The 24803-nt window shown below is 31.8% G+C and overlaps 2 protein-coding genes across 2 annotated transcripts; one reads left to right on the forward strand and one right to left on the reverse strand.

Annotated features, from left to right (window-relative positions):
* Positions 1 to 10512: 10512 nt before the first annotated feature.
* Positions 10513 to 13708, reverse strand: LOC111997836 (cytochrome b561 and DOMON domain-containing protein At3g07570). The gene is made up of 4 exons (XM_065781996.1): positions 13488 to 13708; positions 12971 to 13388; positions 12074 to 12357; positions 10513 to 10884 (listed from the first exon to the last, which is right to left on the reverse strand). Exons 1-4 carry the CDS (start codon positions 13671 to 13673, stop codon positions 10654 to 10656), a joined length of 1119 nt encoding a protein of 372 aa, XP_065638068.1. The 5' UTR covers positions 13674 to 13708; the 3' UTR covers positions 10513 to 10653.
* Positions 13709 to 21667: 7959 nt separating this feature from the next.
* LOC111997837 (UDP-glycosyltransferase 74F2-like) lies at positions 21668 to 24397 on the forward strand. Its single transcript, XM_065782281.1, has 2 exons — positions 21668 to 22067; positions 24138 to 24397. The coding sequence occupies exons 1-2, from the start codon at positions 21668 to 21670 to the stop codon at positions 24395 to 24397; spliced, it is 660 nt and encodes a 219-aa protein (XP_065638353.1).
* The last annotated feature ends 406 nt before the right edge of the window (positions 24398 to 24803 follow it).

Below are 24803 nucleotides of genomic sequence, written 5' to 3' on the forward strand. Positions count from 1 at the left end.
TGATTCAAGCCCATCATATTTTGGAAATTTTCTTCTCTCATGAAATCCTTATTTAAACTTGTATTTAAAATGGGCCATGACATTTAAAAGTCCACATCCTTCTTTTTTTCTTTTTTCTTTTTTTTTTCTTTTTTTTTGTAAAAAAAGTGACCAAGTTTTATCTCAACCCATCAAAGTCTTTTATTTGTCCCATTGCAAAGCCCATCTTGAATGTTCACTCTCTTCCCTCGATCGTAAGGGTCTTGCTCTTAGTTTCAAAAGTTTGATCCATTTTGATTTACATTCTCATATAGGCCTTGACCCCAGTTCAAAGGGCTTGGTCAATTAGTTCAAAAAGATTTCATCTTTTAATCCTCATTGGACTCTTAGGGGCCTACCCATGTCTTAAGGGTCTAGGGTTTCAAAATGTTTCCAAAGCATGGATAGGTTCACAACTTTTCAATAAATTCTATAACATACTCATGATCTTGGGCGTCCAACCCCACCTAACTCATAGATCGTCTTCTACTAATTGTATTCCAAATCCTAATTCCATTAAAAAGTTTTGTAATAGGTTGTTCTATATGCGTGTGCGCGCACGCACACACACACACAACCTATCCTAACATTCATCTAACACTCAACATGGCATATCATTCATGGTATAAAAGGAAATGAATTCAAATAAAACAAGTCAAATCAATTAAAGCAAATCAAATATAAACAATCTAATTAATCAGCAATCAAAACAAATAGAATCAAATCATGCATTTATTAGGAAACAAAACATGTCAAATATATCATGGAAAAGTCAAGGAGAAAATCATGGCAAAGCAATTAATTAACAATTATCACCCTAACCTAAGATGCTAATAGCCAAATAGAAGAAACAAAACATGGAAAATATCAAAGCAAATCAATCATGTAATTAAAACAAAGATTTATCAATTTTCTGGGTCGATATGCATACGTATGGAGAAGGCTGCGTATGCACTTTCGACCATGCACTTGCATATTGATATAGAAGCACAAATCTAGATTTGTTTCTCATGCTAAAACAGATTCACATTTTTATTGATATCAATTCAGCACATTAAACAATACTAAAGACAAATCAAATCAAAGATAAACAAATAAAAACACATCATGCATAGAATCTCATATTATTCAATAACAACACAAGAATACAAAGCATGTTCATATTCATATATCTAACGTTCAACTCTTAACTTAGAATAAAACACAAAACATCAAATCAACATAAACAAATCAAATCATATATATTCCTAACAAAGGATATTATTGAAGAACATAATCAAGAAAATAGAACAAAAAATTCATTCATATTCATGCAATAAAAATAGAACCATGGATGAGAGACTCACCTTGCCTGAAAATTAGAGATTTGAATCTTTATAACGGGCCCCTCAGTGCCTATACAACAATACTCAATGAAATCCAAAGGGAAATAGAAGATTTTAATAGTTCTTAGTTATTACGACTCAAAATAAAAATCATTCTAGAAAAGGTTTTGATTCAATGATTGTAAAACTTAGCTTTTGCTTTTGTGTGTGTGTGTGTGTTTTCTCAAAAAAAAAAAAAAAAAATGCCCAATCCTTAAATTTTATGAAAAATGAGGGACACTTTACAAAAAAACCCCCAATACTTAAATTTTATGAAATAGAGAGGTTGTCTCACTGCGTCTATTGGGACATGCATCGCATTTAGGAATTAGGACCATTCTTTCTCATTTTTTACACCTAGGACAATTTCATTCATTTATACAAATTCACTCAATTCCATTATTAGTTTTGTGACCATGGTTGGTCCATAGCAAATAAAATTATGTTAACTAGATTATAATTTTTACCATTAATTTAACGTGTAACAAAAAATAGAAAGAGGAATTTTTACAAAATATAAATACAAGAGCCAATGGATTAAACAAATATAAGAGCTAACAAAATTATTCTACACCATGCAACCATTGCCAACTTTCAATGCATACATATTACAATAAGCGCAAAACATATTAATTAAACACTTGAATTATGAAGGGTCATAAGAGATGGTAATGGATTTTTCGGCAATGTAGGAAGGATGAGCATTAAGTAAAAGATACTCAAGCTCTCTCATATCTCCATAGGAACCGAAGCTTATGTGGCGATAGCCAAGAGGATTACCAAGGCTAGCTTGTTGTTTTGTAAATATTGGTTTACCAAAGAAACTAAAACCTTCTTCTTTAACTTTTTCAATAATTTCGTTTGGGATACCATGGTTAATAACCTTGAAGAATCCAAATTCATTGCATGCCTTAACAATGCCCTTTGATACATTTGCCCCACGGTCCAAGAGGTTGATGATAGGAATGTTTTCAGAGCCAAGTGGGGTTTAAGAGGACATTGCCATATTAAATTTTCAATGAAGTACAAGAAAAAAAATGAGAAAGAAAAGTAAAATAGTAATGAAGTTATGTTGGTAATGATGCATTTAGAAAGTGAATAAGAGAAAACATGTTAACAAAGAGGGAGGGAAAAATAAGAAATTTAATGGTGCAAGTTTATGAGAAGTGGGAGTGTCACATTTATGGTGGAGGAAGACCAAGGGTAAATAGAGAATCTATCGTAAGGTGATCTCACTATTCTTAACTCATTCTTGTTGTTGTGATAGATTATGAAATAGTTGATACCGAGTTATTGCAATAATATATTTATTGCAATTTCATGTTTGCGATTATAATAGATTGCAAAATAATTAATATTGAATTATTGCAATGATAACTTCATTGCAATAAACAATTAGTTTAAAATTTTCGTTGCAATAGATTGCAAAAATAATTGGTATCAATTTATTGCAACGATTTTTTATTTTAAGTTATTACAACAATTTTTTCTATTATATCTTGTGTGTGTGTGTGTGTGTGTTTTCTCAAAAAAAAAAAAAAAAAAAAGCCCAATCCTTAAATTTTATGAAAAATGAGGGACACTTTACAAAAAACCCCAATACTTAAATTTTATGAAATAGAGAGGTTGTCTCACCGCGTCTATTGGGACATGCATCACATTTAGGAATTAGGACCATTCTTTCTCATTTTTTACACCTAGGACAATTTCATTCATTTATACAAATTCACTCACTTCCATTATTAGTTTTGTGACCATGGTTGGTCCATAGCAAATAAAATTATGTTAACTAGATTATAATTTTTACCATTAATTTAACGTGTAACAAAAATTAGAAAGAGGAATTTTTACAAAATATAAATACAAGAGCCAATGGATTAAACAAATATAAGAGCTAACAAAATTATTCTACACCATGCAACCATTGCCAACTTTCAATGCATACATATTACAATAAGCGCAAAACATATTAATTAAACACTTGAATTATGAAGGGTCATAAGAGATGGTAATGGATTTTTCGGCAATGTAGGAAGGATGAGCATTAAGTAAAAGATACTCAAGCTCTCTCATATCTCCATAGGAACCGAAGCTTATGTGGCGATAGTCAAGAGGATTACCAAGGCTAGCTTGTTGTTTTGTAAATATTGGTTTACCAAAGAAACTAAAACCTTCTTCTTTAACTTTTTCAATAATTTCGTTTAGGATACCATGGTTAATAACCTTGAAGAATCCAAATTCATCGCATGCCTTAACAATGCCCTTTGATACATTTGCCCCACGGTCCAAGAGGTTGATGATAGGAATGTTTTCAGAGCCAAGTGGGGTTTAAAAGGACATTGCCATATTAAATTTTCAATGAAGTACAAGAAAAAAAAGGGGAAAGAAAAGTAAAATAGTAATGAAGTTATGTTGGTAATGATGCATTTAGAAAGTGAATAAGAGAAAACATGTTAACAAAGAGGGAGGGAAAAATAAGAAATTCAATGGTGCAAGTTTATGAGAAGTGGGAGTGTCACATTTATGGTGGAGGAAGACCAAGGGTAAATAGAGAATCTACCATAAGGTGATCTCACTATTCTTAACTCATTCTTGTCATTGCAATAGATTATGAAATAGTTGATACCGGGTTATTGCAATAATATATTTATTGGAATTTCATGTTTACAATTACAATAGCTTGCAAAATAATTAATATTGAATTATTGCAATGATAACTTCATTGCAATAAACAATTAGTTTAAAATTATCGTTGCAATAAATTGCAAAAATAATTGGTATCAATTTATTGTAACGATTTTTTATTTTAAGTTATTACAACAATTTTTTCTATTATATTAAAACTTTTATTGAAATTTTATGAGACATGAGAGTGTCATATTTATGGTGGAGGAAGACTAAGGGTAAATAGAGAATCTACCATAAGGTGATCTCACTATTCTTAACTCATTCTTGTCGTTGCGATAGATTATGAAATAGTTGATACCGGATTATTGCAATAATATATTTATTGCAATTTCATGTTTACAATTACAATAGATTGCAAAATAATTAATATTGAATTATTGCAATGATAACTTCATTGCAATAAACAATTAGTTTAAAATTATCGTTGCAATAGATTGCAAAAATAATTGGTATCAATTTATTGCAACGATTTTTTATTTTAAGTTATTACAACAATTTTTTCTATTATATTAAAACTTTTATTGAAATTTTATGAGACATGAGAGTGTCATATTTATGGTGGAGGAAGACTAAGGGTAAATAGAGAATCTACCATAAGGTGATCTCACTATTCTTAACTCATTCTTATTGAGGTAGTATGTAACCAATTTTGAAATATAACTTTCTACCTGTCACTTTTACAAAGACTACTTTGGGTCCGGCTCCCCTCTCATTTAAGCCCCTCCATTTTTCTCCTGTTTTTATTTTGATGAATGACACTTGGCAAGCAAATGATACAGCGGTTAAAAATAAAAGCAACTCAATCTCATCTTCTTTGTCTCCAACAGTATGAGAGGAACCCAATAGTTTAAAAAAGCCAAGTCCTCTTCTCACAACATTATCACTAGAGCATGAGAAAAGTCTATCCCATCACAAAGTCTATACCATCACATACCCAAAAAATAATCACGAATAGATTGAATCAATTGTGCAATTTAACGTCACCAATGCCATAAACGTGAATTTCCAAATCTCATTGCACACACTGAGAGAGAGAGAGAGAGAGAGAGAGAGAGAGAGAGAGAGAGAGAGAGAGAGAGAGAGAGAGAGAGAGAGAGAGAACTACTGTAGTTCACCACTCATAACCAACCACACATAATAGAGTAGTTAGTAAAGTGTGGAATAAATTTTTGCCATAAAATTGTTAAATGACTTGTGAACGAAGAAAATTGGTCAAAATTGTAATTGGAAAGTTGGTTAAAGTGAAACTTTTCAACGTATCTACAAGGCCATGTAATTGCAACTTAGGGTGCATGGGTGCTCACTTGATATGAAGTTATGAACTCATGAAATAAAAGAATATAAAAATTGGAACATGCATGTGAGATTGTGAGGTACTCAAACGTGAGAGTGGGATAAAATAATTTTTGGTATATTAATGAATAATTTAAAGGAATAATAACTTTGTTCAAAAAGTAACGCTAGGAATACAAATTTTGTCACAATTTTGTTACAACTTGCCTGCGTAGCAAGTTGTAAGTGGTGAAGTAAAATGGTGGATCCACAACTTCACCAATCATAACTTGCCACACAGAAAAGTTGTAACANGTGAACGAAGGAAAATTGGTCAAAATTGTAATTGGAAAGTTGGTTAAAAGTGAAACTTTTCAACGTATCTACAAGGCCATGTAATTGCAACTTAGGGTGCATGGGTGCTCACTTGATATGAAGTTATGAACTCATGAAATAAAAGAATATAAAAATTGGAACATGCATGTGAGATTGTGAGGTACTCAAACGTGAGAGTGGGATAAAATAATTTTTTGGTATATTAATGAATAATTTAAAGGAATAATAACTTTGTTCAAAAAGTAACGCTAGGAATACAAATTTTGTCACAATTTTGTTACAACTTGCCTGCGTAGCAAGTTGTAAGTGGTGAAATAAAAATGGTGGATCCACAATTTCACCAATCATAACTTGCCACATAAAAAAGTTGTAACAAAAATTGTCATTCAACTACTAGAGACTAGAACTTGTACTGCTCATTCATTCCTTACAAACTACAGTAATGCATGTGTTGTGATAATAATTACCATTTTCATTATCTTCTAGGTATATCCTATTAATTCATGAATCTTTTTGCAATAGATTGCAAATAATTGACCAAAATAAGTTGGATTAAATTATTGCAATGATATCTTCATTGTAATAGATAATTACTTCATTTTGTCATTGTAATAATATATTTGTTGCAGTTTCATGTTTGCGATTGCAATAGATTGCAAAAGAATTAATATCAAATTATTGCAATGATAGCTTCGTTGCAATAAACTATTAGTTTAAAATTTTTATTGCAGTAGATTGCAAAAATAATTGGTATCAATTTATTGTAACAATTTTTTCTATTATATTAAAGCTTCTATTGCAACTGAAAATCATAAGTTATTGCAATTTATTATTGTTGATGCAATAATTTAAAAGTTACTATTGCAACAATTTTAATTAACACTCGATGTAACAGATTTTTTTTTTTTTTTTTTGGTATAATGTGAGTAGGACATTATTACTTAACTAGGTGTCTTCTCCTTGGTCTTTAGGGCCTTCTATCCATGCATTCCCAAAAAGGGTTAGACCATGAGACTTGGTCATGTAAACTCATGCTCATCTTCCCTTAGATAGAGTGCTTAGTAGTAGTGTCCATTTATGGTAAAGAAGTTTTTTGGCTTTGTTTGAATGACAATAAGCATAAGGGAGGGATATGCAGACCACAGTTTGGTTAAAGAAAGTTGGTAAAACTAAAAAGAATGCAAAACCATAAATTTGATACCAAAACTTAATAAATAAACAAACCCTATTAAAAGCTAAACCTTAAACAATCCTAAAAAAAAAATAGTAACCCTAAGAGAATCCTAGACACCAAAAATAATATCCCTAAAAGAACCATAAATCTAAACCCTAAATCCTAGTGTCAAAAAAAATAGAAACCCTAAGATGTTGTACACCCTAAAAACTGTAAGTAAAAAATAAACACTCCCACCGTTCCAATTTGTTGGTCTTCTATTTCATTTTGAGATGTCCCTAAATGAAGTCCTCTAACTAAAATTAATAAAATATATTTCTATCCGACCCTTTACTTTTTCTAGAGTTTAAATTAATGAGGGTAATTGTGGAAACTTATACCTTTTTATACGACAGACAAAATAATAAATAATGTTTCCTTAAAAAGTTTAATTTTTGAAAAGGACAAACAAATTGGGATAGAGTGAGTAAATAAATAAACCCTAAATTCTAAATGTTAGTGCCTAAGAAATATTAAATTTTACAATACCTTAAACCCTTTTTAAAAAGTAACCATTAAAGAACTATGAATAAAAAAAATAAAAATAAAAATAAAAACCTTTAAAGAACTGTAAATTTGTGGGAAACCTTTTGTTAGGAGTTCATTGGGTTTGGGCGTTGAAGATTGTTTTGTGGGAACCCTCCAAGAACCCACTAGCCCAAAGCAAACGACCACTAAATTTTTGTTGAATTATCAAAAACCTTAATTCAAAAAGTCTCTTACAAGTTCTACTAACATCCAATTATGTTCTTCAATTTTTTCTAGAGGATAATGAGAACTTTGAGAAAGATGAGAATAATATAAATTTAACACATCTATATATTTTATTGCTAAATCTAAAAAAAGATAAGTAGCATTCCACCTATGTGACACATCAGTATTTATATATATGTTTTTGTTTTTTTGTTTTTCTCAATTCCATACAACATTTTATATACAATTCATATCTTGCTTGAGAACTATTAATATTACAAACAATATCTTTTATTTTTTCAACAGACAAAAATAAATTTAATAAACCATCTTAAATAATTATATTTAAAATATGTGCACAACAACATATTCAAAATAATATACCACGTAAAGGTAAGCTTAATTTTTTCTTAAAAACATCTCTATCTTATCATTATTTGTTGCACTGTCAAGTGTTATTGAAAATATTTTATCAGTAATTCCCCAATATTAATGTTCCTCACTAATAAGATTTGCAATGTTATATCCCGTGTGTGGGGATTCCAAAAGTTTAATTGATATTATTCTTTTATATAAATTCCAATTAGAATCAATATAATGAATAGTTAAAGAGAGAAAACGTAATTTATTTCTTGATGTCCAGAGATCAGACATTAAACAAAATCTACATTATGTGCATGCAAAATTCTTTTTAATTTTTCTTTATAAAATTTAAAGATCTTCATAATATCTCTTTTTACGGTGGATGCAGAAAATCCTTTATACTATGGAGTAAGACCACGTTGCACAATTCTTGTAAAATCATGTTTCAACAAATGAAAATGGGCATTCAGGTCTAACAAGATATTCTACAACTCCATTACGTGCATTTACATCGATGTGAATAAATGAAGTTAAATTTCCCTCCTTATCTTTTCCTAATTGTTGAAAATCTCTAATATTTGTTTGATTTTTTAGCTTACAACTATTATTATTATTAGTTGGTATATTAGGGGGTATTTGGTTTACTATAATATGCCCTTGATGCGATATACATTACTATGATGTGACATTAAGATTTTTAGTTTATTTTACTTTTTCTATCATTACCATAATCTAAAATCATAAAATATATCACACCACCCCAATCTCATCACCTCCTAAATAATGCAATGTTGTATTCTTGTATTGAGATTACATTAATATAATATTACGGTGTAATATAACATCACGACAAACCAAAAGCCCCCTAGATATAGAAGAAACTGGAGATGTGGAGGAACCAATTGACTCAAATGATTGTCCTTGCTCATCTAGATCATCTAGTATAATGTGATCATTTCTATGTGTCATTTTGAAAATTTGAAAACTAACAAAAATAATGCATACAAAGCAAGTATATAATATAAGTTATGAAAAGATATTACTCAATCAATCGAAATTTGAGACAAATAGCTTCCACTCCAATTAGAAAAAGTTGATTTCCAAATGCAATTGAATGCTCAAGCCTCTAAGTTCAAAGCCTCCAACTTGAAGAATTTGATACTTATATTTGTATAAATATAACTGTTAAAACTATAATACTATTATTCTATAAGAGTAAATGTATAACTATCAGAGGGAAAAAATAATAAGAGATGTGAAATTGAGAATAGTCAAGGGAGAGTTTGAATTTGAGAGATTTTTTGTGAGTAAAATGAGAGAAATGTGATGGGTATCTACCATCCTAAACTATATCCAATGTTACACTTTACACCCTAAACTTTTTAAATGCATGTTTTGCACCATAAATTATGACTTTTGTTATACTTTGCACCCCCGATATTAAGTTTTATGTTAACTTGGATGGAAAAGTATGACACTATGTGAAAGACCTAATTACCCATCTTCTCAATCCATTAAAAACAAATGAAAAATTACATTTTATCACCCTAAACTATATTATTTATTATACTTTGCATCCTAAATTTTGAATTTCCATCCAAGTTAACACCAAACTTAACGTTGGGGTGCAAAGTGTAACAAGGGTCATAGTCTAAGGTGCAAAACGTGTACTCAAAAAGTTTAGAGTGGAAAGTATAATAAGTGATATAATTTAGAGTGGTAAAGTGTAAGTTCCTTATTTTTTTTTAAGAGTACTATAAATTTGAACAATATTTGATGGTATCTCAAATTTATCCGCCAATATTTGGAAAATATACAAAATATATTAAAGCAATAAATATTGTTGCCACAAAATATATTTGCTAGTGTTTCAAGAATTATCATATTGGGGTATCTAAAAAAAAATCATATTGGTGAGGGTGTGTGGTGTGGCACACGTTGTGATGATAAAAATATACATGACGTTGTGTATGCTTAATTTCGTTTAAAGGAAAACATAAAACATATAAAACTTATTGCGATTAATTAATTGAGATTGATGTTATAAGTACTAGTTCCTAATAACTAAGTTCAATATTTAATAACCCCATTGCTATTCCCATTTTCTTTATCTTGCGTGTACGTGTGCTTGTTTCTTAAAAAAAAAAAAATCAATATTTAATTACCCAAGAAAAAAAGTTCAATATCTAATTAGTTTAGGATTTCCCAACTATTCCTTTCAACATTTAGTATAGTATGTCTTGTTGTAATGGAGAGGCAGTATACCATCTTTTGGTTCATTCATTGCACGGTTGCTTGTAAAAGGGCATTTATTAGATATTTGGAACATGGTTCCTTTTTGTTTAATGTGAATTATTTGGAGGGTGCATAACATTGCACTTTTGAGGATGTGGAGTCTGTGGATAATCCATTGCTAGCAACTTTCTCTAGTTCTTTATTCAAGTGATTGGGAATCTAGTAAACCTTATGGACAACTGACCCCACTTGCAAAAACCAATTGCCAAGTAATTTAGGGAGAAATCGAAATTGAATCTGAACATAATGCAATTAATTTTTTTAAAAAAATATTTTATGTGAGCAATTGAGTTAATTGGACACCTACGGCTACTACATCAAGGCTCATGTCGCCTACTAGCGCAACTAGCATAAAAGTTGGGATACTAAAGTGTAATTTAATTTCCCTTATGCTATTTAACAATGGATTTTTTATCTCCTAATCCAAAATCTAATCTCAAGAACAGTAGTAATAATGAACAAGATACCAAGAAGGACTCCATAACCAGCAGCCCAACCATGTCCCGTTCCAGTTAAATTAATTCCATAGAAGACGTTTACAATTGCGAGGATAATTAAAATTCTCCCAACATTTTGATGGTACCAATTCCAATACTTTCTGAATTTGGACTCCTTGTTCGGCCGAGCTAAAAGTGCCATTACCTGTAAAATGAAACCAATACTAAATAATATGAATACGTGTCTTACAAGGGAATTATATATTGTAATTATATAGATAAAAGATAGCAAGTTGCTAGATGGTTTTTAAATATGAATTCTTTAATTATAATTATTAATTCATTTTTATGAAAGTCAACTTATGACATTTGGAAACAGAATTGGACTTACTAATAAGTAATTAATAAATTAAATGTATGCAATTGCACAAAATTATCCCCCCGCGGGGGGGGTGGGGGGGGGGGGGGGGGTGGTTGTGGGGGACCGCACAGGTTCAGGGGATTAGGATTTCTAACTTAAAAAGTAAACTAGTAGTATGTTCTTTAAATTAATTACTATACCGCATGCAATACCTTTTCCGCCTTTTCAATTTATTGTGCACATTGCATAATACTAGTATGTTTGGCATCAGCTATTGCTTTTAGCTCTTTTGCTTAAGTACAACTTTTTAAAATATATACTTTAATTTACTTTCAACAAAAGTTAAATAAGTGTTTAAAAATGTGAAATTACCAATATTCATATCCATATTCAAGACAATAACCTATACAGTTGTCAAGTGGTAATAAATTATTTATATAATGCAATTGCTCACTTAATTTTATATCAAAGCTAACATTGACAAAAAAAACGTGCAATATCTTACGCTTTGTTGTAATAAGGTTACCTCCTTCTCTATCATGGGTAACAAATATTAAGTCAATAATAAAAAAATGTATTACCTAGAGAGTTTTATAAATTATAACTCAACCATCACCTCTTATTATTTTTTTTCAAAATCTCATATTACAAAGATAGAATTGTATTATTGGATTAAATTACTTTTGTTTGTGCAAAAACTCATATTATAGATAGAATTTCTAGATACAATATTTTTATTCGTAGAATCATGTCTTATAAAAAGGAGATCATCTTCCCTCTTTCTGTGAGTGTATGTGTGTTAAAAATACTTAGTATTCTAAAAAAAAAAAAAAAAAAATCATTAGTTCAAATCTTTTCCTTTTTCTGTCTTTGAAAGCAAAACTCACTTAAAAAAAAAAAAAAAAAATGGAAAAAAAATATGATAATTGTGGAGTGCATTAGATATGTCCATTGATTGAAGAGGAATATCTAAAGCCCTAAGGGTGTAGTATAAAACTTTAAATTTTGGAAGTATTACAAAAAAGAGACAAACCTGGATGCAGCCAAGAAGAAGAATGAAGATCCCAATACTCTTGTGGCTACCAACATTAGCATTGAGATGATTATTTAAGATAAATCCACATATTACACCTATAACTCCAAGTATAAATCCAACTGATTGAAGGGAAATGTGAAGATAAAACCAAATTGGGTCCTTGTGCTTGAAGTAACGAGCAACTATTGTTCCAATTATCATTAGAATACCCCATCCTAGCATAGCCAATATTCCATGGCCCCTTCGCAGTGCTGAATAAGGGCTCTCCGATGCACTTTGACCTGTTGCATGCATCAGAAATTACATGCATGTTAGTACCTTTTTGCTTTTGTTTTTGTTTATTTTGTTTTTCCTGAATATTTACTACTTAATTGCACAAGTGCTGTTCATTTTCCAAATATTATACAGAAATCACCCGTAAGTGTCTTTGAAGGTGTTACTCAGAATTAGTCATAACATAACATTAAACATGCAAGTCCATCTATCATTAATTTAGATTAGGCCTACCCATCTTTAATTTATTATTTAATTTGTTTTGTAGTGATGGCATATAGTTGTTGACTTTTATTTGCTTTTCGGTATTTTCCGGGTCCATTACACCAAACTCACAAAATTATTGTTCAAAAAAAAAAACTCACAAGTCACAATCACAAAAGTTCTCTCTCTCTCTCTCTCTCTCTCTCTCTCTGCTGAATAATCACAAAAGTAGTTTTGTTTTAATATATTGTATTTATGGAATTTTCTCTAGCAAATACTATTCAAACTTTAAATGGTTGATTAATTACTTTGGTTCCTATGTAACCAATCCATCTCGAGCATTAAAATCAAAAATGAAGAAATTGACTTGAAAAGAAGAAAACATTTCAGGGTTATATACTATTTGATTATCGTTACCTGCTGCATAGTTTATGGAAGTGGAGACCATTGTTCGGTGCTTAGATAATTGGTAGTCGGGTGCTGAGGGAAAAACACCAGTTGGTCCAACTGCGTATAGTAGCTGAGACTCTGGCTGATTGATTTGCAATTGGAAAGCCATGTATAAAATTGAGTTTTGGGATATGATTGTGGCTGAGTTGCTGACAAGTTGTAAGCTTCCTTGATCAGGCTTCACAAGGTTTGGTGAGTTTCCACTCAAATAATACTGCTTAGCCATTCCAACATTACCATTTGATGATGATGAGACCCAACCCACCATTGCACTCGACCCCACCATCGCACCATTGGTTGAGAACCCAATGGCTATGTAAGAATTTGTATCTGCTGGGGCTGAAACAACGAAGCTCCATATGCTTGCATTGTTGGTTTGCAAATACTGTACCATTTAGCCATGCATACATTATTGTTGTTAATACTAGAAATTACTATCCAAAGAAAAAAAATGGTGATATTGATGCATGAAAGGCGCACTTACTCTTAGTATGAAACCTTGAGAATCCCAAACGGCTAGACAATGTAGGGAAGTTGTATCAAAAGGCACAGAATTACTGAGGCTTAGGTTAGAGCTGCAGGAATCTGCTTGTGCATTCACAAGGGATGACGATAATCCATAGATATCTATGGTGATGATGAAGATCATGAATAGCAAAGATGACTTCATTCTCTCCCTCTCCCTCTCTCTCTCTCTCTGTATACATATTTGTGTGTGTGTGTGTGTATATATATTTATATACAATTAAATAGTGGCAAAGTACGTAGTGGGTGATCACATCTATATAATCTAGCTGGAGAAGTTGACAATACTCATTTTCTTAACTTATAATGATGAATCACTGATTGGGATAGTATGCAAATTTATGAATAGGAAAATGAGTAGGTAAGTGCCCAACTAATCATGTTAATAAAATAGAATAAAAAATCAATTGTTTATGCAGTTTACCTCAGGGAGGTGGATCTAAAAATAATGGTGACATTTCTTCAATGAAGTTATTATGATTCGAGGGATCGAGTTTAACTCAAGTTAGATCATTAAAAGTTTTATAATTCAACTGATTGATACTTTTTGTATCTTTGTCGTAGTCTCGTAGACATTCATAATTAGAATCATCTCTCTTTCGCTATATATATATATATATTCTCAAGCAAGATTGATGATTTATTCCTGATTAGGCATTCAGGATTCAAGGATTTGGCATTTTTCTAAACAAAAAGAACTTTAACCAAAGCATGATAAAGATTTTATGCACAGTTAAATGTGATAGGGCATGATTAGATTATTAACTGAAACTAAATGGTAGATTAACTCTGCCCAAAAAAAAATTGATAAAAGCAATTCGAGTAGGAAACTAAAGTTCTGGAATCAAACTTGGATTGGCTTTTAGCGATTTCTTGGTCACATGCAAATCCCTAGTCTTCAAAATTTTAAACAAACTAATTCTTGATCCGTGTTTTGTACGGTTCTACTCTTTATTTTTTAAATCTTATAAGAAGTATTATTTTGCATTAGATATTTGGTTTAATAAACCTATCTTACATTCATAACTTGTCCAAGGACGCAATCCTTAAACATTCAACCTAAATATATATTATTAAGAAATACAAATTTTAAAACTTAAATAGATTTTAATAGTTCATCATTTGAAAATATTTCATGGTAAATTTTTGCATTGTCAATTGCATTATCAAGAAATTTAATATACCTTTAAAATTTTTTAGATTATTAAATTAAAATGTTTAGAGATTAGCATATCCTGTCAATGGACCATGACCCCGCAAATAGATGTAACCAAAAAAAAAAAAAAAAAAATAGTACGTTTAGTTCAATTTCACCACTTTTGAAGAAAAAGTTTTGTACATGGCTTATTGTACATTCATTTAGTGATTAACAAACTATAAATTATTTGATCTTTTTAGAACTCAAAAGATCAAATAATTTATAGTTTGTTAATCACTAAATGAATGTACAATAAGCCATGTACAAAACTTTTTCTACTTTTGAGTTCTAAAAAGATCAAACAATTTATAGTTTGTTAATCACTAAATGAATGTTAAAAGTATCAAGTCAATCAATTGTTACAAAAATATATTCCAAAAGATACATTGATATACATTTTTTCATTCCAAACAACTATACAAATATTTTAATTTTTCTTGGGCTTAAGAACCACATATCATATGACTTGGAGACTTGCTTTTTTTACTATTAACTCTGACTTGGATTAATGATCACCACCAACACCAATACCACTATTCTCATCTCTCTTCCACCTAACCATACTCCTTGCATTAGGATTCCTGAAGAGGAAAAAAAAAATACAATTCAGCAATTTAATTAAACAATTACTAGTATACATCTAAAAATACAATTCAACAAAGACTACTTATTCTTTTGGCATAAAACCTAAATTTATGGTGTTCAAAAAAGATGGTTTTAGTGCAGTTTGAATAGTATTCAACAAAGTCAACTAGAGGCTTTTGAAGAAGGAAACTCAAAAAGAAGAAAATAATGAAGAATGAGAAAGGGACTAGTCACCAATGTTGTTGACACAATATTGGTTTTGGTACCCAGAAGAGCAAATGGAGGGAATCAATGGTATCCCAAAAACCCTAGGATGACATTATAAAATGGATTAGTAGCCAACAGTGAAAGACATTCAGCCACAGTCCATTAAAGTAAAAATACTTGAGAAAACTCTGCCAAAAATTCAAAAAGAGAGAAAAGAGAGGGAAAACAGCGTCCGGGATCCTCAGACAGCCACTAGAGAACATACTTGGATTCAAGGGGATTCAAATTTCACAAGTCTTAGAGGCCTGAAGAGCCATCTAAGTCTGTGATTTTTGAATTTATTTGAACCTTATAACATGTCCTAGTGACCGTGATGTATCATAAAAATTAAAAGAATACAATGAAGTATTTCACGTTCTTTTAAGGACCCCTGACGTCTTTTACATTATTTTCTTTTCTTTTTCTTCTTTACTTCGCTCTTTATTGTTCCTTGTTGTTCAATACATATGTGCTTGTTGTATGTTAGTGTGTATGTGTTGTAGGATCCACGCTTTGTACACCACTTGGTTCAAAATCAGCCCACTTTAGCTGCGGTGAACCAAGCCTAGTCCCTTAAAGTTTAAAACATTAGGCCCAAGATCCTTGTTCCTCAACTTGGGCCTGTGTGCTGTTTTACAAAAAAAGAACCCACACAGACTTAAAAACCATAATTGAGCCAAGTAATTTTACCAAATTGCAGAATTTTTTATTTTTATTTTTTATTTTTTATTTTTTGTGGATAAAACATGAACTTAATTGTTGTTATCAACTTTTCCTCTTACCCTTTAGCAGCTTTTAGGATAGACACAAAAACTTAATTAAAGATAAATAGATGATCCATTCACATATTTATCTTTAATTAAAGTCTTATTTTTTTAAGCCAACTCTCATATTGTTTGTGTTGTGAAAAATCCATTCATCTTATGATGCCTTTTATCTTTTAATATTGGATAAATATGGATTTGTTGTTGATAGACTAGGAAATTGGAAGTGAGGCCAATATGTTGCAAACTTGGATCTGCCACTCCACTTTTGTTAGCTATATACACACACACACCATTGTTATTCTTGACAAATCCTCCTAGTGTTGTGTGATACCGTTATACCATTACCTCACGGGCACATCATATGGTATAGTATAAAAATTTCTTTGACGCGATATTTTATTTGTAGCAATATTATGTACTATTTATCTTTTCTTTCTTTTTATTTTTTTATTTCATTAATGTTCATTTAATGTAGATTCAGGAGCGGCCTACTATTTATCTTTTCTTTCTTTTTTTTTTCTTTTTTTTTTTCTTGGATTTCTTTTTCGCACACCCGTAGGTCGGGTAACTCTCTTGCTCATAATTTAGCTCAGTACGCAAGACATATTGACTCTCACAATGTGAATGGAGGATGTTCCACCACAACTTCATCATGCCCTTGTAACCGACTTTGGATGATTTAATAAAGTTTCTTCGAGGTCTTGATTCTCAAAAAAAAAAAAAAAAAAAATGCACTTATTAATGGCATTGTTCAAAGGGGTTGGATGCTTTGTTGGTAACTAAGTCAATTTATATATTTTCTTAATATATGATTGTAGGGACATTGGGCCTCGAAGCCCATTATTTATGCATATAATGGACCTAAGGCCCAAGCCGAGGACTGGAAGCATCCGAGGGGGAGTAAACGCTGTCAAAAGAACCCATGTTAGCAAACGGAGAAGTCAATTAGATCATAACGGCCTAGGGGGTTGTGCCGAGGATAAGAGACTCCTCGGCTAACCGAAGTTGAGGTCTGTAGATGTGGCCTGCCATCCAAGGGAACGTTATAGAAACACTCAGTTAATACGGATAAGCACTATGGGAGCTCAGGACAGGGAAGTGTCCTAAAATATCTAAGAAGAAAGCTACTACCTCTGCATTAAATGCACTGCAACTAACTCCCTAACCGCATTAATGTGGAGGTGATACCTGAATAGTAGATTTCAACCTTATAGCTACTACATGAAGACTTATGGGAGGTGCTGATGAGAGGTGCTGATGGGACAAGTACCAACACCAACTATCTAGCATGCACGTGGAAAATAAGGATGAAAAGGAAATACAGTATAAAAGAAGGTGGAGGCAACAAGAAAAGGGGATCAGAAAATAAAGGAAGAAACACTGTAGCAATCTAGAACCAAACTTGTAACCACATTTAAGAGCATTATATAAGAACCAGTCTTCTTGGACATTGTCGAGGACATTTTTTCTTCAGTTTAAACTTGTCTATCTTCACTCTTTTGTCACCAATCTACTTAACTTGTTGTTCGATTAACTAAAGCCTAGTTTTTTAACTCATTTCTCTACAAATTCATTGTTTTGGGCTTTTTGGGCCTAAGTCCATTCACATTTTGGACTAGGAATTCAAATCTGGTCCTTACAACGATTATATATGATTTCTTTTGATCTTATTCTCCAATTATTTCTAAACTTTAAAAAACAAAAAAATAAAAAATAAAAAAACAAAAAAACTAATTTGATTACAATTTGAATTATTCATCTAATAAAATTTCTTTTTATCATCAATTTAAAACTCAAGTCTGGAAGTCTTTCAATAATTTATAATTACATTGTGCAACCATTTTTGATAGTTGTTTGACACCACACAAAGATTGCTGAGGCTTAAAAAATCTTCACAATTTAAACCACTAGATAATAGTTGTAATACTATGGTTTGGGGGAGGGGGGGGGGGGATTTTTATCATTTAGTGATTTTTTTTTTTTTGTTCATTTTAATTAGTCCTAAAGTATTTTGGTAATTTTTGAGGTCTTGGGGTATGTTGGACATTCTGAGAATATTTTGGTCATTTTTTAGTTCTAGGGGCGTTTGTGTCATTTTGAGTATTTAGGGATATTTTGGTCATTAGGGTGTTAGTTTTCTACATTGGAGTATATAAAATAAAAACAAAAAGGACTAAACTTTGTGGTTTTGTATTTAGAAAACACCTACAGAAGCAAAAAAGAAGAAGAAGTATATTGTAGCAATTGGAAAACCACTCCAAAAAAAATAAAAATTGTAGCGGTTGTAAAAAAGCCGCTACTACAAAGAGACTTATAGTTGCATTTGAAAATTTGCTACAATAAACCCTCTCTAGTAGCATTTTTTTGTAAGCGCTACAAAAAAGACCATTGTTATAACTCATCTTTTTTGTAGTGACCCCACCTCAATTTGAAAATATACTAAAAATAAAAGTAGACATGCTTTAATCACTTTTTTTTTTTTTTTGATGTGAAGACTGCAATTTTATTCAAATAACAGAATCAAATACAGAATTTTGGATGAGAGCTTGTTTAATGAGACAAGAATTCTCTTCAATCCATACATAAGAATCATCAATGCTAAGAGCATGTTTTGCTAAAAGATGGGTAAGTTTATTTCCTTGCCTCCTTACATGCGAAATAGTAACCAGGCGGAACTCAGTACATAAAATCTGTATTCCAAGGATCAGTGAAGCCACTGTTGAAGGTGGATGGGATAGACCACAGATAGCTTAAACCCCTTCAAGAACAAATTCTTGGAAACCTGTGTCCCTAGCAAATTGGAAACCAGCTTCAAAAGTTTTTGCCTCCGCTTCTAACGAGCCCAAAGGTGCATGAATTCTCTTGCTCAAAGCTGCTACAACTCTGCCTTTGTCAGCCTAGATAACTACACCCATGCCCACTAAACTATGGTGTTTGCATATTGCTCCATCCACGTTGATCTTAAACACAGGAGACGGTGGTGGAGTCCAATTAGAGTTAAGTACCTCGGGAATAACTGGTGTGGAGCACGTTGTAATTGAGTAGTCGCCCAGGTATTGTGTTGCCCATTGGACTAAAGCTTCCGGGCTTTTCCTTATAACTCCATGTTGAACCCCATTCTGATTACACCACATAGACCAAGCGATAGTGACCACCAAAGTAGCCTTAACATCAGGAAAGGTTTAACCAATTTCCCAAATTGCCCACTGCTGATTTTAACCCCTTTGTTTAAAAGACAGATTACACGGTGCAGCCCCAAAAACAGATCAAATCTACGGAGCTCCCTTTGCAGTTGCTAAAGTTTTCTTCTTTCTTTTTGGGATTCTCGCATTTTTATTCTTATGTTCTCTTTCTTCTTCTTCTTCTTCTTGTAGAAGAGATATGTTGGTGGGTAAAGATATATTTGCTGGGGAATTGGGAAGAAATGGGTGGATGAGAAAAAAGAGTAAAAAGTAAAATAAAAAGTGGGTTAAGTGGTATATGTCATATGTGTCACATCATGTAAGGAGATATATAAAAATAAAAATTACAATTGTGTCAGTACACAACAAATTATCACAATATTTTTTACAACCATTGATGTGTCAAATATTTCATATGTAAAAAAATAATAATAATAATAAATTAATTAATTAATAAAATATTATACTAGGATTGACCACAACTAAAAATAAAAAGCATTGTGAAAATATTGGGCATTCTATTGTCTCCCTAATTTTTTTTTTTTTTTTTTTTTTTAAGTTAGTGCTATTCCTCTTTAGAAAAAAAATAGTGATACTCACACAATATATATTTTCTTAACAATTTCATAAAAAAGTTTTCAAAGTAAGTTGTTATTAGTTCTCATCTAGACTTACTATTGATATTATTATCATTTTATCTACCATTAAAAATTTGTCATATAAATTTTAATGTGAAGTTTTTGTGAAAATGTTGTGTGCATAACTTTCATGAAGGGAAAAAATAATTTTAAAAAAGTCGTTACTATACAATAATAATGAGTATAATAATTACAAAAAGAAAAATATAAGTCTCAATAAATACTTATTGCAAAGATTTATACAACCAAAATTATTAAGTTTAAAAATAACGATGGTGCATTCCACTCTAATAAGACATTAGTTAAAATTTTTATTTTTATAATTTTAAATTATTAATTATTTACTTATGATGTTATCGGTTCGACTATCAGTTTACCTTGATCTGACAAAAAAAACCAAAAATCACTCCATTTTTTTAGTTCTGCAACTGATCCGGTTTTTAAAACCATGAAATTGTGCCCTTCATGTTCATATATATTTTTATCACTCTCTCAACACAACTTATAACACAACTCAAAGTTGTAACCTGTGTTAGCTAGCAGAAATGGAGAAGGAAACGAATATTGCCTACAACGCTCATTGTTTGGTGTTATCCTATCCAACCCAAGGCCACCTTAATCCTATGCACGAGTTCTCAAAGTGTTTGAAGCACAAAGGAGTCAAAGTTACTTATGATGTTATCGTTCGACTATCAGTTTACCTTGATCTGACAAAAAAAAAACCAAAAATCACTCCATTTTTTTAGTTCTGGCAACTGATCCGGTTTTTAAAACCATGAAATTGTGCCCTTCATGTTCATATATATTTTTATCACTCTCTCAACACAACTTATAACACAACTCAAAGTTGTAACCTGTGTTAGCTAGCAGAAATGGAGAAGGAAACGAATATTGCCTACAACGCTCATTGTTTGGTGTTATCCTATCCAACCCAAGGCCACCTTAATCCTATGCACGAGTTCTCAAAGTGTTTGAAGCACAAAGGAGTCAAAGTTACTTATGATGTTATCGGTTCGACTATCAGTTTACCTTGATCTGACAAAAAAAACCAAAAATCACTCCATTTTTTTAGTTCTGCAACTGATCCGGTTTTTAAAACCATGAAATTGTGCCCTTCATGTTCATATATATTTTTATCACTCTCTCAACACAACTTATAACACAACTCAAAGTTGTAACCTGTGTTAGCTAGCAGAAATGGAGAAGGAAACGAATATTGCCTACAACGCTCATTGTTTGGTGTTATCCTATCCAACCCAAGGCCACCTTAATCCTATGCACGAGATCTCAAAGTGTTTGAAGCACAAAGGAGTCAAAGTTACTTATGATGTTATCGGTTCAACTATCAATTTACCCTGATCTGACAAAAAAAAACCGAAAATCACTCAATTTTTTCAGTTTTGCAACTAATCCGGTTTTTAAAACCATGAAATTGTGACTTTCATGTTCATATATATTTTTATCACTCTCTCAACACAACTTATAACACAGCTCAAAGTTGTAACCTGTGTTAGCTAGCAGAAATGGAGAAGGAAACGAATATTGCCTACAACGCTCATTGTTTGGTGTTATCCTATCCAACCCAAGGCCACCTTAATCCTATGCACGAGTTCTCGAAGTGTTTGAAGCACAAAGGAGTCAAAGTTACTCTAGTTATCACACGCCCCATGTCCAAAACCATTCACAAAGAAGCTAGCTCCATTGCCTTAGAGACCATCTCTGATGGCTTTGATGAAGGTGGGATTGCTCATGCAGAGAGCATCCAGGCCTATTTGGAGCGATTTTGGCAAGTGGGGTCACAAACTCTGGCTGAGCTCCTTGAGAAGCTTTCTAGTTCTAGTTCAGGCAACCCTGTTGATTGTATTGTTTATGATGCTTTCTTGCCATGGGCTCTCGACGTAGCCAAAAAGTTTGGCTTAGTTGGTGCATTTTTTTTTCACTCAATCTTGTGATGTTGATAATATATACTACCATGTCCATAAGGGGTTGTTCAAACTCCCTCTTTCAAAGCCAGAAATTTTGCTTCCAGGGTTGCCACCACTTCAACCTCAGGACATGCCATCTTTAATTTATGTTAGAAACTGAAAGAATATGGACAAACAACCAACATGAGCATGTCCCTCTATTTGCCTCAGATTGTAATATCTAGGAGTTATGGAGTAATGGTGTTAGATCATTACACTACCCCACTAAGTCCACTATCCCACTTAATATTAATGGAGTGGTGTGTATATAAACATCAAGAATGGTACCTATTGAGGCATGAACGAATTCTACATTTTCTCATAGTGTTTACAAAGTGTTGTGAGGCTCTTAGGTTGTGGGTTATGTTTGCATCACTCTAGTAATGTGAAACACCGCCGGAAAAACGTTTTGGTTTATGGATTATACAAACTGGAACTTAGAACGTGTTTGAACAGCTGGTCTAAGTGGAGGCTGGCTCTAGACAGCATAGAACAATCTCAAGTGATCATCAGTTTAGACCAAGAGAGGTATGCCGAAAAAACCGATTAGTTATATTCCGCTGCTAGTTTCTATTTCTTACATTGGTATCAGAGCGTTTATAGGTTGTTCTCAATTTCATAGGCATATATGATTAGTTCTTAATGCGTTTTATGCTTCTATGGTATGCTATGAATTTCTATGCACCTCACATTGCCTTCAATGACAAGTTTTGATTCTGAGCATTTCATGCCTTGAAATTAATATATGTTGTTTATATTACATGTATTAATACCTACCTTAAGTTTCGTAGCAAATCTCTAAGTGTGTCATGAGATATAATTTAACAAAACTTAGAACACCGAAACTTTAAGGACAAAACCGCTTTTATATGATTTCTATTTGCAAAACATGATTTCGTATTATGAATCTATGTGTTATAAGCTTTAAATTGGTATATGATACGTTAAAAATGGACTTGAAATGAAGAAGATATGAAACTTTCAAATTTATATCCGAAACTTGTATTTTACCGAAAGATAACTAATGCGGGAGGTTGAAGACAACCATGTGGGCTTGTGGCAGTTCCACTTGCATTAAGGCCTAAAGTGACAGCCAATCAAAAATCACAAGAGGGTCCCATAGATGTTTGTTTTATTTAAAAAGAAAAAAGAAAAAATTATTATACACGTGCACCACACTTTTGAAAGTAGTGTAAATGTATAGTGCCTGTGCCATTTTTTTAGGGATCCTTGTCTCTTGTGAATTGTTTTTTTTTTTTTTTTTTCCTTTAAATAAGCCTACTGCATCGAACGTGCCAGGTTATCGAAAAAAAATATATATATATATATAATATGTATGTATAACATTTAAAAGCATGACAACGTGAATATGTTTCTAAATAATGTTTCTAGTTTAAATAACATGAAGATGAAAGATTCATTATTCTTAGATTTAAAGAGTTGCTACATTTTACAAATGATGATACAATTTCTAGTTGTAGATATCTTAAAATATTTGTATGAATATCAATTGATATTGGGAAATTCTTAAATGCTATGGAATTGATATATTTCTAAATTGTTTAATTCTATGATTATTTCTTAGTGAATATCATTTAAAGATATTTACACAACGTTAAATATTATATTTAACGCGACAAGAATATTATTTTTTAGTGAAATAATGAGATGTCTATATGAATTGTTCTCATGAGTTTAAATTGTGATAACATGTTTGGCTTAATAGTTATTGATAATATTGGTGAATTATTTTCAATATATATATTTTGTAATTATATGTTTAGAATTGAAATATGGAATAGTGGGAGTATGATTGAGTTGTGTTATCTCACATACATAATTATGCACGAATAGATTAAAATTAAGCTTAGTAATAAACACTAGTGGCGCAAGAGATGATTAAGAAGCTTAACGATTTTCAATCTTGTGAGTGTGTTGATTATCTAAGTTTATTTTAGATCGAACGTCAAATTTTTGAAATGTGTGTGTAAGTCCCATTTGTGAATTTTGTAGTGAAATGGCTTCAAAGGTATAGTTGCTGATCTCAATAATGGAGAGAAACTGGATGGTGAAAATTATAATATTTGGCACCGCAAAATCCAGTATGTGTTGAATGAACAAGAAGTCCTAGAGACTCTAACTCATTTGTTGAGTAAACCCGATGAGGGGGGCACTGAGCAACACCAATGTGATCTTGCTGCCTATGAAAGTTGGCATAAGAAGGATTTGTGTGTGCACTTTACAATGTTGAGCAGCATGCACAATGACTTGATTGGTGAATTTGAGTAGTATACAACTGCACAAGACATGTGGAAAGCTCTAAAGCTAAGATATAGAGGGACATCAGCCACTAGACTGCATGGCTTAACAATGAAATTTGATTCATATAAGATGCGCTTTGAACATATGATGAAGCAGCATCTTAGGGCGATGTCCTCCATGATTCAAGAGATCAAATCAATTGGAAACAATCTTATTGATGAACAACAAGTCCAGGTAGCGATTCGTTCACTACCAAGTTCATGGGAGACGACGTGTCAAAACTTGACACATAATGAGAACATTAAAACATTTGATGATGTGGCTCGTCACTTGGAACTTGAAGCTGAGCACCTTGAAGCAGCCAAGCCGATTAGTTCTATGCACATGGCTGAGACTAGCTTGCGTAAGGCATCTAGGCCTAAACACAAACAAC

This window comes from Quercus suber, unplaced genomic scaffold (genome assembly GCF_002906115.3).
Source record: "Quercus suber isolate HL8 unplaced genomic scaffold, Cork oak 2.0 scaffold_15, whole genome shotgun sequence".
Classification (NCBI taxonomy): domain Eukaryota; kingdom Viridiplantae; phylum Streptophyta; class Magnoliopsida; order Fagales; family Fagaceae; genus Quercus; species Quercus suber.